Source organism: Oncorhynchus nerka, linkage group LG26 (assembly GCF_034236695.1).
Source record: "Oncorhynchus nerka isolate Pitt River linkage group LG26, Oner_Uvic_2.0, whole genome shotgun sequence".
Taxonomy (NCBI): domain Eukaryota; kingdom Metazoa; phylum Chordata; class Actinopteri; order Salmoniformes; family Salmonidae; genus Oncorhynchus; species Oncorhynchus nerka.
Genome location: NC_088421.1, coordinates 24,904,526 through 24,923,146, shown reverse-complemented (window position 1 = coordinate 24,923,146; position 18,621 = coordinate 24,904,526). Strand labels below are relative to the sequence as shown.

The 18,621-nt window shown below is 44.8% G+C and overlaps 2 protein-coding genes across 2 annotated transcripts in view; both read right to left on the bottom strand.

The window, feature by feature from the left end:
* Positions 1 to 755: 755 nt before the first annotated feature.
* Positions 756 to 10,030, bottom strand: gfap (glial fibrillary acidic protein). Its single transcript, XM_029636690.2, has 9 exons — positions 7,854 to 10,030; positions 4,232 to 4,292; positions 3,999 to 4,094; positions 3,692 to 3,853; positions 3,380 to 3,505; positions 2,994 to 3,214; positions 2,701 to 2,744; positions 2,438 to 2,523; positions 756 to 2,222 (listed from the first exon to the last, which is right to left on the bottom strand). The coding sequence occupies exons 1-9, from the start codon at positions 8,378 to 8,380 to the stop codon at positions 2,172 to 2,174; spliced, it is 1,374 nt and encodes a 457-aa protein (XP_029492550.2). The 5' UTR covers positions 8,381 to 10,030; the 3' UTR covers positions 756 to 2,171.
* A 5,102-nt stretch (positions 10,031 to 15,132) lies between these two features.
* The window catches only part of map3k3 (mitogen-activated protein kinase kinase kinase 3), a 30,100-nt gene continuing 26,611 nt past the window's right edge, over positions 15,133 to 18,621 (bottom strand). The window contains exons 16-17 of the mRNA XM_065010287.1: positions 18,527 to 18,621; positions 15,133 to 17,071 (exon numbers count right to left, since the gene is read on the bottom strand). The exon at positions 18,527 to 18,621 is cut by the window's right edge and continues 83 nt beyond it. Of these exons, the coding sequence (XP_064866359.1) occupies positions 16,843 to 17,071; positions 18,527 to 18,621 (324 nt within the window). The 3' untranslated portion in view covers positions 15,133 to 16,842. The remainder of the gene's footprint in view (positions 17,072 to 18,526) is intronic.

The window sequence follows — 18,621 nt, the reverse complement described above, 5'->3', positions numbered from 1 at the left end:
AGAGAGTCTGGGCAGGGAATGAAGTGAAGGGTCCTTGAGGGCTGAACGTGTGGATAGGTTGTTAGATCATTCAACACAGTGTTACAGTCTGACCCCGTCTGTGAGAGAATATACTGTCTATGTGCTTCTGTAGGGTCCTGGGCAGAGCACTGACAATGACACTGACAAGTGACGATGACAGTACTGTAAATCTAGGCTTTGGTGCTGAACCCTCCCACCTCAATTCCCCTCGCCACTGGACAACAACCAACATAGTGATGATGATGAACATTGATCCCTCCTGTCAATCTCAGCGGTCTGCCATGCCAGTCATCATCTCTCCCACATACCTCTAATGTGGAACCTGATACAGAGATTGGCTGTCAGACTCAGTTTTACTCATTCACCGCAGACAGATACCACAAACAGGAGCCTACATATGGATGGATGATTATCATTATGATAAATGACGCATGTTGATTATGACTATGTGGGTTCTATTGATTATGATCAATCAACAAGTGCCCAACTGTCCTCCTGAAATCTGGCGCCCCACACAATGAGTTTCTAACGTGGTGTACGCACATCAACAACTTGGAGGTGCTGGGTATGTAAAATAAAGTCATGAAAAAGGTCCATCAGTGAGCTGGTACTGGATCTATCTTCATTTCATGAGCACACACAATCATACAACGGTCAATCCAAGCAGCAGCTTGTGTTGGACTAAAGAAATAAAATAAAAACTGTAATTCACAAAAGACTCATTCAGACACAAATACTAATAAAACAAAATGGCTTTATTGTTGTTAGCGGGTTGTAATAATGTTGGTCAAAACTAAGGTTATATTCACATCTTGTAGGTTTTTCTGAGACCTACTGCAGTGTGGTTCAGCTGTGGCTACTGTAAGAGGCAGACAAGAAGAGAAGAAATAGTATCTAGAGCTGACGGGTGAAGACACGAAGGCAAAGCAGAGGGAAGGGAGATGTGAAAGAAAGGCAGGCACATTAGAAGATGGTTACGGTTTGTCTTTAGTGAAGAATGAAAAGCAGTCTATAGTCAACCCTCATCCTCTCCTCCTCTCCTTCAACCCTCCTCCTTTCCTCCTCTCCTCCAACCCTCCTCCTCTCCTCCTCTCCTCCAACCCTCCAAGCCCCCCCCCAGGGTTTCTTGGAGAGGGCTGTCATCAGGGAGACACCATGTAACCCCACCCGCTCCACCACCACCAAGCTATCTCAGCAACACCCTCTTTTGTGTCTCTCTACAATCACTGACACTCCAGAGATGGAGCTGGGAGAGGAACAGGGGATTTCAGAGGTAAGGGTCTCGTCAATACTCCCTGTATCACCTCCGTCCTGTCCCTCTCACCCCTGGTGCGTAAGTGGATGTTCCCAGGCGCTGTTCTAGTGTTAAAATATGATGTTGCAATGAAACAGTGGAACTAGAGACACTGCATCCAGAGGGGGGGTTGTATGACGGAGGGGTGAAATGGATATGGTGTTTGGCCCTAGAGGAGAGTTACGTCAGCTTCTTTCTTTTCACCAACAGTTCTGCCAAAAGCACTGTCATTCACACGTCATCTTCCTTGTCTGAGACCCATCCTGTCCACTGCTAACCCCAGCAACTGTACTTTCCTCTTGACTTCTCACATCCACTCCAACCACACAACTTCAGCACGACCCCTGCCACTAGCTGAATAACAATCACTACATTTCAAGGCCTCCTCTCTGGCTACTATCCAAACACATTGAGAACATTTCCCACTCTGATCTGTCACTATTATGAGCTGAACAAAATATACATTTCCAAGCATTAAAATCACGAAGGGTAGTAGTCCAAGACCCTTCCTTCTAAGGTGCATGGCCACACTTCCCAGCACTAAAGCCTATCTCCAGTTACAGCAATACAAAAATAATATTTTTTGGCAAAAATGCTAACAAGGATGCAATGAGGGATTTTTTTTGTTTCAACAAAATGCAACTCCTAAGTATTTAATGATGTAGCATGGTCTGGGGGTGATGATGAAGAGGGGAGGAAGGGGATGGTGAGGTGGTTGCAACTGGAGGGACTTTGAGGTTTGGAGAAGAGGGAGGTGCCTGGTCAGGAAAGGGTATCATTATCATGCAAGGCCTCTAAGCGTTACTGGGGAGTGGGGACAGTATGACAGACATATAGCTAGCACCATTTGTGTCCTTTAAGGACTGTCAGGAATCTCCTTCCTCTCAGCTGTAGACTCCTTAATGATCTGAAACACAGAGCAGGGAACAGGGCATGTTGGGTTGTAGATGCAGTAGGGAGGGACTGTCTATAAGTGATCTGATGAAATTGCATGTATTGAATAATAACAATGTAGCATGCTGCCCTCTGGAGGAGCTAAGCAGGAAACAAGCACATTCACACATCTGATATGGGAATAAATCCCCCATGGACTCATTCAATGATCTATGATGTTCTACATACCTCCCCGTCTCTAGTCTCCACAGTCCGCACTATGATGCTCCTCTTGACATGGGCCTCTGGAGAGAACTTAGTGTCCATACTGGTCTCTATACTCAGGGAGAGGGTGAGAGAGACGTTTAGCTTTCAGATGCCCATGAATCCAGTCAGAGCCGAATCCTAACTTCAGATTTATGCATCAGCACATAATTCATATGACTGGGGTAAATTATTAAATGTCATGATAGACTACGCTAATATATCTGGGTCAGGATACCCTTACTCACCTCTGAACTGCAGGTTGGAGAAGCTCTGCATTGGAACAGTGATCCTGAGGAAGAGGAAGAGAGAGTATCAGTAGCTACCAGCCACCACCTATTGTCTTTTCTTTCTTCATCACACTGTCTCCTCCCGACCCAGCTCATTAGATCCACATTCTTTTTTTCCACTATATTCCCTCCAACACCCTCTCTCTCCTTCCCTCCTCCCTCCTCTCTTCCTACCTTCTACCCTCCTTCCTCTCCTCTCCACCCTCCTCTCCCTCCACCATCCGCCTCCCTCTCCACTGTTATCTCCTCACCTGCTCTCCTCTCCCTCCAGCAGCTTCCTGTAGGTAGCGATCTCTATGTCCAGGGCCAGTTTGACGTTGAGCAGGTCCTGGTACTCCTGCAGGTGTCTGGCCATCCCCTCCTTCAGAGTCTGGATCTCCTCCTCCAGATGACCCACTGTATCCTGGTAACCAGCCGTCTCCACGGAGAAACGGTCCTCCATCTCACGCAGCTGCTGCTCCAGAGACTCGTTCTGCAGGAGAGGAGGAAGATAGGGAGAAGGAAAGGAAGGGGGAAGAGGTTTGGAAAGAGATGAAAGAGGAGAGGTGGTTCAGTTAGAGAGGGGAGTCATGGAACTCATGGTCTTCTTATGTCTCATTGTTGATACAGCACACTCTGCTCTGATTGGACAACTCACTGTTCCACGGAGCGCCTCCACATCACAGGTCATGGCCTGGAGTTGCCGGCGGTACTCGTTGCCCTCCTGTTTGGCCAATCGCAAGGCATCTGCATTCCGAGTAGCTGCGTCGGTCAAGTCGGCAAACTGTGCATAAAAACCAAAGGAGAGACAGGACAGTTTAAAAGTCTGCATCTTATAGTGTGTTGTCAATGTATGCATTGTGCAACGCCTGGCTGTATGCATGTTTATCTGTATGGTAGTGTGTCTGCCTGTGCCTGTACAGTAATGTGTGTACATGTAAATGCAATAGCCCAAGCTTTCTGATATGACCTTGGAGCGGTACCACTCCTCCGTCTCCTGAATGTTCGAGGAGGCCACGGACTCATACTGGACCCGGATGTCCCTCAGAGCAGCGGTCAGGTCTGGCTTGGACACGTCCACATCCACATGGACCTGCTGGGCCATCAGCTGCTCCTGCAGCTCACGCAGCTCCTATAGAGAACCAACCACAGGCTTACAGGTTAAAGGTCACCTCTTTCATTCTCTGAATATTCACTATTTACTTCAGAGATGGAAACAGTGGTTGGCCAGTAAGGACTAGAGATTGCCATAGAGACGAGGGGAAGCTGAAGCTCACCTCCTCGTGGATCTTCTTGAGGAAGGCAATCTCATCCTGCAGTGCGTCTATCCTCCTCTCCAACTGGACACGGTTCAGAGACGCCTCATCCACGTCCTACACACAGAGAATCCTTAGGTCAATGTGACCTGTATATTCCTCATATAAAAACACGGGCTGTGAAGATCACATGCAAACAGGGACATGGTCAATAATAGTTCAATTGATACAAATTATGAGAGAAATGACCTCACCTGTCTAAAGGCGTTCAAGTTGCTCTCTGCATCCTGTCTAAGAACCATCTCATCTTGCAGTCTGATTGAAATAGAAAGGGAAGTGAGGAAAAATAGAAAACAGACAGATAAAAGGAGAGGCAGTGTTAGGGTGCACACTAAGTCCACTCATTGGTCACGCAAAGAGGATCCATGCACCTCAGATAAAACATAGTTTTAACCTATTCTCTATTGATGCAAAGTCAATGAATCCCAGTCATCATCCCACCAATGACCCAATATATATGATCATGTTTTCCATCCAGAAAAGCGAAGGGATCATGATCAGGATATGATTAAATGTGACTATGTATGAATATCCTTGTATACATAATGACATGAACTGATGATATGGACTGTTTGAGTACCACTTGTCTTCCATGCTGCAGTGGCAGAGTTGGCAGTAGGTGGGCTGAGCTCAGTTGAATGTAGAGCTTACACATCATTAGCCATTCACTTGTATACATCAGCCTTTCCCACGGAGGCAGAGTTTACGCATTCAGAATGGAGCCAAAACACACACACACGCACAAACAAGCACACACACACGAACATGCACAAACAAGAACCCACACGTGAACACGCTTGCACACGCAGTACACACACACACACACACACACACACACACACACACACACACACACACACACACACACACACACACACACACACACACACACACACACACACACACACACACACACACACACACTTACAAACTCCATCTGTGGGCTGAGCTCAGCTGAATGGAGAGCTTACACAGGAAACACGAACATTAGCCATTCACTTCTATACATCAATGTTTTTTATATTAGCTGTCATTTTCAGCCTTTCCCACGGAGGCACTCATTTTGTTTGGAGTTTTCACACACAGAATGGTTTTAGCCAAAACACACACACACACGCACAAACAAGCACACACACATGAACACGCACGCACACACACACACACTTCCAAACTCCATCTGCCACTATCTGCCCCACACTGAAACACACATGCTTCTAACTCAGATCTGTACACAAACCTTCAGGAAATTCAGATCTGTATTTCTTCAGAGACTGAAACTTGTTCAAAGTGAATTGGTTACTGTTAAACACAGAGTAGAGTTGGGAAACCAGCAGGAAACACGCCTTAACTGACCTCTAAAGTGAATGATGGCCCTTACTGTGTAAAAAACCTTCACCATCGAAAGAAATGAAAGAAACAGAACTCATGCTGAGCTCTAAGAGAATGTGAAAAGCAGATGTGTGTTAATGTTTTTTATATTAGCTTTGGTGCTATTTTCACACGTATGTGGTGAATTTTCAAAACTCTTAGTACCAAACTAACACTTTATTTATATTCAAAACCTTTTATTGTGCACTCATTTTGTTTGGAGACATCTTTCAGTTCAAAGTGAATGATGGCAAGCCTGTAAACATTGATAAATGAATGATGTTGCAAGTATAAGACTCTGATTGGCTATCCCTGTAAAACAGACAGATGTTTTTTCATTTTTATTTTATTTAAATGCAGTGTCTATTAATTGTCCAAATGCACTGCTTGCGCTTAAAAAAAAAAAAAAACGGTGTAATATTCCACTCCATAAGGCAGAACAGGTTGCTAAGAATGTTTTAGGCCTATGCCTGTAAACATGTCCAGACTCAGGAAGGGCAGGGCAGCCACCGGAAATGCCATACAAAGGCAAAGAGCAGTCCACGCAAACAGTGAATCTGAGAAAAATGGCTTTAAAGTATTTTTTTACTCTCCAGCCAAATATGTTGTAGGTAGATAAGTGATAATGCACTGACCTATGACCCCTGAAATGCTGATACTGCACTCTGCCTTTGTATGACAAACAACTATATGGGTAATGCAAAAGAAAAGTACAGTATCTACAATCTAAATGTGTTTATCAAACCTTTTGACTGTCTCATGGTGTGTGTGAGGGCATGTCATGATTGGGATGGCCTGAACTCAGATCCCAATAGAATACCAAGGCAAACTGCAGGAACTTCACTTAGTAACTTCACTTACTGCTGTTTGCGTTGGTTCTTACGTGGATATTGTAGTTACTGCACATTTGAAACTCAATTTTCTCTGAAAACGGAAGATAATTGAACCAGGAGACTCTACAAAGCCTGATTTCAGTCTTAACTCAATTTGACCAAATGTGTAGTTACCTCTGTTTTCAATTGTATGACAGAGAACATCTCTGATCTTGTATCAGATTCTAAACGTTTTGCAGTCAAATCCTAATAGTAAAATCAAATCAAAGTGTATTGGTTGCGTACAGATTTACAGATGTTATCGCAGGTGCACAAGTACTGGTACCCATTGTGTAATTTTTCTATTTTTCTCTCTGCATTGTAGGAAAGGGACCATAAGTAAGTATTTCACTGTTAATCTACACCTGTTATTTAAGAAGTGACAAATTCAATTTTATGTTATTTTATTTGTGCAGTGAAATGCTTCTAAAATGCTTCATCATCATAATAGTACATTATAGTATATATATATTATTTATACTTTACAAACATACTTTTTCATGATCTAGTTCTCTAAAACTGTAGTAGAAAAAAAATCTAAAATCTATAGGTTTACCAAACGGTTAAGTGATGATCAATTAAGAGCAGTCGGTTAATAGTCAAATGTCATTTAAGAAATGAGAAGACAATCATAGGAAAAGTAAAGTGAAAAGCAATTACTTTAAACGAACATGTATTGCATTGTGAATGTGAAACATGTATTTCCAGATGAAACACTAATTAAGTTTGGTCAAAAAGTGACTGTATGATTTGATGTTGTACTTCCTCAATTGAGTTGAGAAATGACTGCCTTTCTCATGATGTGTTTTGAGTTCTGTACTAAGTGTTGTGAAAATCTACCACATTCTGCACCAAAGCAAATGAAAAGATCTGTATTCAGAGAGCAGTGACACTCACACACACGCGTCTCTGATCCATAGTATACACAGGCTCAGAAACCATTACACACTTAGATGTTCCCTTTGTCCTTTGCAACAACAGAAAAGCACCCTGGGAAAACATAAGCCATAACCTCATAACTATAAACTACGCCACTTAAGCAATAAACCAATAAACATAACGAAGAAGCGTGCATTTGACCAATCAGGCAACAACAGAACATCTGCCGGGCTCCCTGGTCTCTTTGTGGAAATCAGCTCTATTGTGTTTCCTCCATTCCTTCACACTCATTGAATGGCTGTAGGGGTCTGGTCAGGATCCAGTTTAGAAAGAGGGACACCCATTGAGTAACGCCTTCTCAGAGCACAGTGTTTTCAATAACTAACAAGCCAAAGCATCAACTGAGCAATTTTATCATGTAACGCGATATCCAGTTATACTGAATTGTGTTATGTCAACTATCCACTTGTTGGTTTTAGACTGTAGCAAGATTCCAATTCAAATTTAACATATTGACCAATACACATGCCAAACACTAGGAATCCACTAAATCAAATTTCAGAATAAACGTTTAAGTGGACAGACTGCTGAAGCAATTAGAACTCCACAATATCAATTGGAACTCCAAAATACTAAAACAAAGTAGACTGATCAATGCTCAATTGTATTGATGGAAATGAGACTGCCTCATTCTCACCTCTGTTTGAGTGTGGCCACGTCAGATGCCATGTTGTCCCTCTCTATCTCCAGCCGGGCCTTCCCAGCGCTGAGTCCGTCCACCTGCCTGCGCAGCTCCCTCAGCTCCTCCTGGAAGATGTCCCCCAGACGGCTGGGCTCCTTCCCCCTCAGTTGGGTCAGCTCCGTCACCAGCACCGTGTTCTGCTGCTCCAGGAAGCGCACCTTCTCTATAAAGCTGGCGAAGCGGTCGTTCAGACCCATCATCTCCACCTTCTCGTTGGTGCGCGTCTCCCGGTACTGGGCCTTGAGGAGTGAGTCAGCCGAGAAGTCCAGCCGGTTCCCAGGGGTCCCCAGGAGCAGGGCCCCTCCAGCCGACCCCAGGGAGAGACGGGAAATGGTGCTGGAGTGGGTCAGGTGGCGGGGGGTCCCATGGAGGGAGAAGCGGCTGGAGGAGAGACTGCTGAGCCGCACGCCCCCACCCACGCTGCCGGCCCCCTGGGGCCCGAAACGCTTCCTGTAAGACGACAGGACTCTCTGACTCTCCATGGCTGGAATAAAACCCTGTCAGGGCACACACATGCCTTTTATAGAGATAGACATCCCCCATCCTGAGAGAGAGTACACAGGGAGGGGCGGGAGGGAAGGGCCGGTCACTGAATAGGACAGAGAGAGGGACAGACAGAAAGAGAGAGTGAGAGACAGACAGAGAGAGAGAGAGAGAGAGAGAGAGAGAGAGAGAGGGAGGGTGGTTTATGTGACACTCAAAAGCTGTGTGCCAGGTATTGTTTGTGCTCGTCCACTCAGCTACAAATGTCTCCTGGCCTTTCTCTCTCTCCCCCTCTCCTCTCTCTCTCGTCCTTGTTTGAAAAGGATTTGGTGCAACAGAGCTTGGCTACCAAATCAAAGCTGCCTCCCACACATGCTCAGTCACACAGACACAGATGGGGACAGAGTGTGATTGAAAGGGAAGAAAAGAAGCAGGGAGGTAAAGGAATGAGATCTCTTTTCCTCCATCCCTGTTAGTTGGTGACTAATAGGGTCAGAAAAAGAGAGGGACAGAGAAAAAGGGGACAGAGAGAGGTCAGATAGTAGCTGTGTTCTTGTGTGGCACTCTGTCTCGCTTGGCGTCCAAAATATCCCACTAAGCACTCCAGATTTATTGGTATTACTCTGATTGGCTCGCGCCACTCTGTGTGTGACAGCAGCACCGTCTAGGAGCGTCTCACACCCCATCCCTGTTCCTCTGCTCCTCTTTAGTCTTCTCCTTGTCGGAGTCAAAATGGGAATGAGTACAATTACATGTCTTATCTAGGTAGATCAAATAGAAGTCAAGAACAGTTAATCAATTATTGAATATCTACATTGACCACAGTATCTCCAAACTATTGTGAGATACTGAAGACAAAAGTAGGAGAGTAAACAGAGGGGAGTAGAAACAAAATAACGTTATAATAGCTAAATGGCATTATTAGATTAACTCTTATTCAACAGCTGACCTGCATATCAGTAGCTGAAAATCATACTGGGAGAAAAAATGGAATCATTGTCCTTGTAGTCATGGATACATAATAAATGCCACTGTACTAAACAGTCAACAAGTGACACCATTACAGTGTGCTAGCCGATTGGAGAAGCTTTGGGGCCACAGGGCTGAACAGTAGCAGCTATACATCTCCACCTCGTTGTCCCCCCTGGAGTTTCTGACCATGATGTCACTGACAGGCTACAGATGGATACATAAGACCTATAGGCCACATCTATCAGTGGGTTGGAGGGCTTCTCTTTGGACGGACACACAGCTACACACAGGAGCATGGCAACATAACACACACACATTATTAATCCATCACTATCACTACCATTATTAACTGTGATCAACTACAGAGAAAGCTATGGGTCAGAGGATGGGCCAGTAAGACCAAAGGCAGCCAGTTGGATTGCAGCCTCTTAGCAACAATACGACCACTCCCTCTTCCTCAAGTCACATCTCATAAAGCCCTGTTGTAAGTGATGGCAGCTCATTCAATCAGACTTAATGACTGCTTAGCCTGAAAAGAGGGCAATTGGACCTGGAGAAAGAAGTCTGTGTTGGGCGTGGTCAAAAGCCCAACGAGTTCTGGGTACCTATCCAAACAACAATACGTATGGCAAAGTAAGTATTAGGTTACTATAAAGGGGAACACCTGGTCAGCATGTTCCACATTTAACATAAATCCTCTGAATCTAAGCAGTGCCTTAATTGATGTCATCAGCACCCAAGAGTAGTTGTTGGGGATGAATGACCTTTCTCAAGGGCAGAATGACAGGTTTTTCAACCTTGCTGGCTCAGGGATTCAAACCAGCAACCTTTCAGTTACTAGCCCAATGCTCTTAACCGCTAGGCTACCTGAGGGTGAGGCAGTCTGTGAGTTGAAACTGTCACAGGACTCCAGCAGATGGATGGTTGGAGAATGGGGGGACGGGACGTAAAACCTAGTCTGAACCCGACAAACCAGCAGCCAGTCCGTTACGAATAAATTTCCATCCATTGTCATGGCAACCCCAGGGCCAGTTACTTCAAAACATGTTAAACTCTTGTTGACTCTCATCTAATAGGGATGTGACTCTGGGATGGGATGAAGCCTTATATAAACATCCACAGCTATTATACAGTCATGCTGCCCAGATATGATCCTAACATGCACAAACAACCAGGTCTATGATCTCTCAAGCTACTATACCAGCAAGATCCTAGGGCCTTTTCCATCCTGCTCGCCTCTGTTCTCCCTCTCCCCTCCAACCAACTCTGGTAGTAAAACCCACATCGCAGACCATAGAAACCCTCTTTGTTACCAAAACACTCTGTTAAAAGAAATGTGTAGCCAGTGGGAACCAGTGAGACTGGAAGACTGTAAATACAGAAAACAACAGAGTGACTTGAATTCCAATTGGTCCCTGTTGATAGAGGTTAACTGAGTGGGTCCACTGTAAGTCTGGCTGGATGTGTTGTTTTAAAAGCTTCCATCTAGCAGGATTAATAACGTGGTCTCAGCATTAAGGTGACACTAATTGTATCGCCCCCTGGATTTCTGAGACAGTCACTGTGGTTGCCTCAGATCTGGTCACTTAGGCAATATCTGTCAGAGGAGAAACATTCAGAAAGAGAGAAAGATGGAAAGAGACAAGAGAGAGATAGAGGGGGAGAGAGAGAGAGAGAGAGAGAGAGAGAGAGGGAGAGAGAGAGAGAGAGAGAGAGAGAGAGAGAGAGAGAGAGAAAGAAAGATAGAGAGAGATTGGTTGGAGTGAAAGAGGGTGTCCCCCTCTCTCCTCTCAGAGCCAGTGGAAGGCCAACAAAACATCTGATTCCTGTGGGGCAACATGAGGAGGAGTCCATCTCATTTGCAAGGAGCAGAAGAAAAGGCGCCTTGCCTGGGTGTTGAGCAGAATCTTAATGCTGTTCCTCCAGACTGATCTCCCTCCAGAACCACAGGGACGGCCAGCTCTGTTTGCCTGCACACGGCTCCCCCCACCTCACCATTCAGGCCTTTTGAACCCTTTCTGTTACTGCCGGTTTAAACCCCTTTCCATTCTCTCCTATGGGAACTACCCTACCTCAGACCCCCTTGCATCCCCAGCCTCCTCTCTATGCAAATGAGCACACCCCAAATTCTGACCATTCAGCTGGATACACCTCATCCCCCACCCACAACAAAACTCACACAGCAGCCCCTCCTTCTCCACTAGATTAAGCACGCCCCATCAACTCAATGATATGGGCCCCTAGTCAGCTCAATCACGTATAAATCCCCCGTCACATGACTTAATCTTAGTCCTCACATGGAGCTCAGGGACCCGGGACCCCATCTCTTAAAGAGCCCATTGATAACAGCAGAGCCTGGGGAATGGGGGTCCCAGTGACCCATGGGTCTCACCTCAACTCACACACACATACTATGCCCACACACAGCATGCAGTGTACTAATCACTGATGTACAGTATCACTGATGAACAGTATCACTGATGAACAGTATCACTGATGAACAGTATCACTGATGTGCAGTATCACTGATGAACAGTTTTAACTGATGAACAGTATCACTGATGAACAGTTTTAACTGATGAACAGTATCACTGATGTGCAGTATCACTGATGAACAGTTAACTGATGAAAAGTATCACTGATGAACAGTATCACTGATGAACAGTTAACTGATGAAAAGTATCACTGATGAACAGTTTTAACTGATGAACAGTATCACTGATGTGCAGTATCACTGATGAACAGTATCACTGATGTGCAGTATCACTGATGTACAGTATAACTGATGAACAGTATCACTGATGTGCAGTATCACTGATGAACAGTATCACTGATGAACAGTATCACTGATGAACAGTATCACTGATGTGCAGTATCACTGATATACAGTACCACTGATGTGCAGTACCACTGATGTGCAGTACCAATGATGTGCAGTACCACTGATGTGCAGTACCAATGATGTGCAGTACCACTGATGTGCAGTATCACTGATGTGCATGCTAGCATTAGCACAGGCCCTCTCAGATATGATGGGACGTAGTATGTAGTTGTTAGTGTTGGAAGGTGCAGTTGTGAAATCGTAATATGCCAGATGTGGCTGCATAGGTCCAGTCCCCGCTGGTGCCCCCTGTGTGTGTGTGTGTGTGTGTGTGTGTGTGTGTGTGTGTGTGTGTGTGTGTGTGTGTGTGTGTGTGTGTGTGTGTGTGGAGCAGACAGGCAGGCTGTCACTGACTATGACTGTGGGTCCAAACTGTGTGGTCACAAAGCCTGGGGTGCCAGTTTAGCCTCTGTCAGCACTGGGAGACATACCTAACAAACAGAACTGCATAACAAACAGACCCAGACACATAGAGCAGACAGGCAGGCTGAATCACTGACTATGACTCAGCACCACTGGGTCTAAACTACCACTGTGGTCACAATAACCTGGGACTGACCAGTTTAACACTACCACTGACCAGCACTCTGCCTGTCAGCTCCTAAATAACACTACCACTGACCACAATAACACTACCACTGACCACAATAACACTACCACTGACCCAGAGACATACCTAACAAACAGAACTGCATAACAAACAGACCCAGACACATAGCACACGAAGAGAACCACATACCTTCCAAACACTACCACATATCACAAAAACACTACCACTGACCACAATAACATACTGACTACAATAACTCACTGACCACAATAACACTAACAGTGACCACAATAACACTACCACTGACCACAATAACACTACCACCGATCACAATAACAATAACACTACCACCGAATAACACACAATAACACTACCACTGACCACAATAACACTACCACTGACACACACTGATAACACTACCACTGACCACAATAACACTACCACTGACTACAATAACACTACCACTGATCTACAATAACACTACCACTGGACCAAGCAGCGTGTTACAATAACACTACCACTGACCACAATAACACTACCACTGACTACAATAACACTACCACTGACTACAATAACACTACCACTGATCACAATAACACTACCACTGATCACAATAACACTACCACTGACCACAATAACACTACCACTGACCACAATAACACTACCACTGACTACAATAACACTACCACTGACCACAATAACATTGACCACAATAACACTACCACTGATCACAATAACACTAGCACTGATCACAATAACACTACCACTGACTACAATAACACTACCACTGATCACAATAACACTACCACTGACTACAATAACACTACCACTGACTACAATAACACTACCACTGACCACAATAACACTGACCACAATAACACTACCACTGATCACAATAACACTAGCACTAACTACAATAACACTAGCACTGATCACAATAACACTGCCATTAACCACATCAACAGACCTGCAGGCCACATGGAGCGGTGCATTGCAGGTGTAGGGGAAGGTTATGTAACTGCTATCAGATCCTGGTAGTCAGGGGCCATGGGTCAGATCCACAGGAAGAAAATGGAACAAGCAGCATGCTAAAACACACACAGAGAAAGTGCATCACAAGAAAACAAAGCAATAAAGTATTATCTGCATCCATCCCCTTGTCACAGTAACTAAGAAAAGGAACCTTTGTTGGGTCCAAGCTTTCCTCTGTCCCATGACCACACAGATTAACAGAGCTCTCTCCGCCTCCTCTTGTGTCTTAAAGGGAGGGAGAAAGAGATGGAGCAAGCATCAGTCAGGTTGCTTCTTTCTCCCAACAATGAGCTCTATTCAGTGAGATGTTCTTTTATTTACTGGACTGGTCCAGTCTGACTTTCCAACCTGCTGGCTGCTCAAAGATAATGAAGACACACATGGACAGACTAGCCAGTGTCTCCCAGAGCCGCTGGCCCAAAAACATCTTCTGCAATGCCAAACACACCTCCATCAGAGCGGTGTACATGACTGGAACGTACACCAAACATTACGCAAACAAACAAGTAAGCAGGTCAGAATATTGGACCAGAGACAAAGAACATTTATTTGTTTTTGAAATTAGGCACTCAAAGATATAGAAAAACAATGTCATTTAACATACTGTTCCTTTTACTACGTAAATACATTTGATAAACTGGAGTGACTTTGCACTGCAAGTCCCCTGTCATTAAACATACTCATTTATACATTTACATACATGTATATATCTAAACGTTTAACTCCTGTTTCATTTGCTTACCCCAGGGTTCTTCTGTTAACAGAAACATTTGTTTTGGCTCTTTGTATATAACAGGACCATTTCTAATACTGAACTGATTCTTAGCTGCCTTCTTTAACATCTAGCAGCCACATGATATCCATTTGATTCACTTATGAAAGTATTTTAGAGCCAGTAACACTGAAATAAATGGAAATAAATGGAAAATAAAACTAAAAAAGGTAATTGTAGAAAGCCCTTTGCTCAGTGTGGAGGGCCCCAGACATTGGGCACCGGTCGGTCTCTCGAACCCTGAGCTAAACAAAGTCGTCATGTTGGGTGGAACCCCGGTCTCTGGCATCTACCTGATCAGAACTCCATCCCTTTCCTGCTCAGCTCAGTCTAACAAACACACACATTCAGCCCCTCTGCTCTGCAAGAATGACACTAAGAGAAGGTCATTCTGGTGAGACATAGCATTCTAGTGCATACTCAAAATTTCACATACTTCCCCTCTATTTCCCACACATCACGCCAGCAAGGAGAAATATGGAGGAACTTCAGCAGCCTTTAAATCTTAGGCGGTGGCCTTGTTAAAGAAGTAGTGAAACTGTGAGAGGTTTGACAGGGCAGTCCAACTGGAAGGGTCCAATGGAACAGTGTTGCCATTTAATAAAGCATGGACCATTAAGACATAATACATTATACTGGAGCCAGGAATGTGGATATGTTTCTTGTTTTGGAGCAGAGACCAGGTAAGATAGCCAGAGGTCGTTTTCCACCCAAAGTGTTTCACTAATAAACCCCAATGTTGTAATTTCTGCAAAACCAGCTGCTTTAACAATTTATCATTTCGAACGGCAACATTTATCTCATAGGTCTAAATGCATCCTCATTAGATTTCAAATTGTCTAGAGTCAATATATAAAAAATATATTTATACATATATATTTGAATATAAAAATTCAGGAATGGATGAACATAGGGATTTAAATAAAAGTGAAATAAATGTAATTTAAAGTTTTTAAAAAAAAGTTAATTCCATAAGGCGAACAATAACCAACAACTTTAATTTGACATAAAAGTGCATCTGACTCAAATGAATCCTAAATGGCAGAGTTCCACTGTTTGGAGTAGCATTTTCCTAGATACACTTGTCAACACATAGAAAGCTGGTAAACCTAATGGCAACTCACTTTCAAATCAAGGCATTAGGATTGTATTTGTCTAAGACTAAAATAAAATCTCTCTTTCAATCACAAAGTACAATATCATTTGTAATATTGTGTAGTTAGCATATCCTCCAACCAAACTAGAAACCAACCTCTTCATGAATGAAATCGGTCATTTTTGGTACAATCAGAAAACCCTGGGCTGTGATACTGAGGGGCTGCAGTGGAGAGTTGGAGTATAAGGCACAGTCATCACAATGGTCTACTGTGAAGGTCATAATGACAACACAAAAACACTGATGGCTCTGGTTCCATGTTGTATGGTGAGGACAGGACAGATCAGCATGGGCTTCCATCAGGGACTGTGAGTCTTCAAAAGAGCATCAAGAGGCACTTTCTCAAAAATACAAAGAATATCAGAGACGGATCAGAGGAGAAAGTGAAAAATTAAATCCATCCCGTCTCTATAACACTGAGTGGTGCATCTGTTGGTTTCATCAGTTACCATGTTGAAGCACTGAGCTGTGGCTGTGGGTCTGCTGTCTTGGCCTAAGTAGACCAGACACTGCTCTGCTCAAGCTTACTGTAAGTCCCATATAAACAGTTCCTTACCTCAGGGGTCTCATCTAACAGCCCATCTAGAGAATGTAAACTTAGGAGGGGACACTTTGGCATATTTGAAAGGCACATTCGGTGGCGGTGCTTGATCAAATCCCATCTTGAGCCACATATAATAGATTTGATGTGTTTGAAGTGTGTGTGTGTGTGTGTGTGTGTGTGTGTGTCCTCTCACAGACCACCAAGGTGATAGCTGAAACAGATTCAGTTCGTATGGAGTTGGTGGGTCCAGTTCTCCACAGCAGACAGCTGAACACTGATCAATCATATAGCTCCCCCTAGTGGGAGAAGTTAGAGGTGAATTTGATAATTGTCGTTAACAGCTTGGAATAATGGCACTGTGCTATTATCCATCATAATGGATCATGTGTATTTGTGGGTTAAGAAATGAGTGTGGTGGTGAGTCTGGTTTGGGGAGAGAGCTGTAGGATGGAAAGAACCAAGTTCCAAATTCCAAGTCTAGAGTCTAGATGTCAGCTGTAGGCCTTGAGTCCCGAGGAGCGGTTGAGACAGAGAGAGTGTACTAGTACTTCCCCTCAGCAGAGGATCTGGGAGAAGGGGTGTCTGAGCAGCTCCTCAGCACTTGGCCGGTGCTTGGCCTCCACAAAGATGCGGTGGATGAAGTCACGGGTGTGGTCCGAGGTGTGTGAGGGCAGCAGGGGTTTGGTGGGCTGGGTGGCGATCTTAAAGATGGCTGCCATGGCCTCGTATTCGGCCCAGGGAGGCTTCTCTGTCAGCATCTCCACCACTGTGCAGCCCAGGCTCCTGGGGAAGGAGACACACACACAGGGTTAAGAGAACACCAATACGAGCTCAAATACACATTTAAACACTTGCCGCCCAATCTCCCCTTCCACAAAACATGTGTAAATATTGGAATATAAATGGTGCCTTCCTGTATTATACTTATGCTAAAAAATGTATTCTATTCTACTGAGCCATTTACTTGATGTCTGTATTCTTATCTATTATAATTTTTGTTGTTGCATTGTTGAGAAGGAACCTGCAAGTCAGCATTTTGTTAGACGGTGTAAACCATGTGTATCCTGTACAACTAGAAACTTGAAACACGCTCACACACAAACATCAGAATAGGACAATGAATGCAATACACAATCGTATAACTTATTGACTTGTGTGAATGGACAAAAACAGTGTTAACACACTGAAAAACAAAGGGCAGCTTTTCCTCACTACAGGCACGAAGGGAAAAGGCCATCCCTCTGCTCTTCTGCTTTCCCAGGCCCCACTGGAATGTTTTGGTGGAAACTTTTTCCCTGTTGACAATTAAAGTGTGCTTTTGCTGGCTACGGGAGGCCATTTCAGTCCTGAAGTCAGACAGAGCAGGGGGCTGGTGAGGGGAGTTGGGTTTAGGGACAGACTCCCCTTTGGACCTGTTACCCCCTACCGACGCTTCCGGCCTGGTCTGGACCCCCAAGGGAGCAATGAATTCGGGAACATTCCGAACCCTGTCACAAGCTGGCTGGTTGACTGGCTCTTGGCCAATCACATCCCTTGCCTGATGGGATACTACACAATCAGATTGCACAGGGGAATTCCTGGGCAGCAGGTGGGCCCGACCCATTTCAGGGCCCTGTACGTGGGAGTGAGGCAGTCCTTCTCGACATTCTCTTTTAAATATAGCACTTTTACTATTTTATATATAGCAATTTTTCCCTTGAAGAAGAATGGTTTCCCCCTTTTAGAACAGCTATTTTCCTCCCTTCACGTTCCAGCAGTCCAGCCACTCTATCAGGGAAGGAGACTACTTATAAGAGCACAAGCATCTGACACATGACCTGAAGATACATTCACACACTCCCAGATGAGACATCTATCCCCCACATCAACACAACTAATCAGGATCACCTGCATGTGTATAAGACCTCTTACCCAAACCCCAACCCCATGTGTCCCAGTCCTTACCAGACGTCAGCCTTCCTGCCGTAGCCCTCTCCACTGATCACCTGCATGTGTATAAGACCTCTTACCCAAACCCCAACCCCATGTGTCCCGGTCCTTACCAGACGTCAGCCTTCCTGCCGTAGCCCTCTCCACTGATCACCTGCATGTGTATAAGACCTCTTACCCAAACCCCAACCCCATGTGTCCCAGTCCTTACCAGACGTCAGCCTTCCTGACGTAGCCCTCTCCACTGATCACCTGCATGTGTATAAGACCTCTTACCCAAACCCCAACCCCATGTGTCCCAGTCCTTACCAGACGTCAGCCTTCCTGCCGTAGCCCTCTCCACTGATCACCTCGGGACTCATCCAGTAGGGGGTGCCAGTGACCGAGCGGATGCCCGTGCCAGA

What these genes read in the sequence shown, in the direction of transcription:
- gfap (XM_029636690.2), bottom strand. Translation starts at nt 8,380, where the DNA reads ATGGAGAGTCAGAGAGTCCTGTCGTCTTACAGGAAGCGTTTCGGGCCC. An exon ending in GTGGCCACACTCAAACAGAG is followed by an intron (nt 4,293 to 7,853) that starts GTGAGAATGAGG and finishes TATTTCAATCAG; the next exon opens with ACTGCAAGATGAGATGGTTC. An exon ending in TCAAGAAGATCCACGAGGAG is followed by an intron (nt 3,854 to 3,998) that starts GTGAGCTTCAGC and finishes GGTTCTCTATAG; the next exon opens with GAGCTGCGTGAGCTGCAGGA.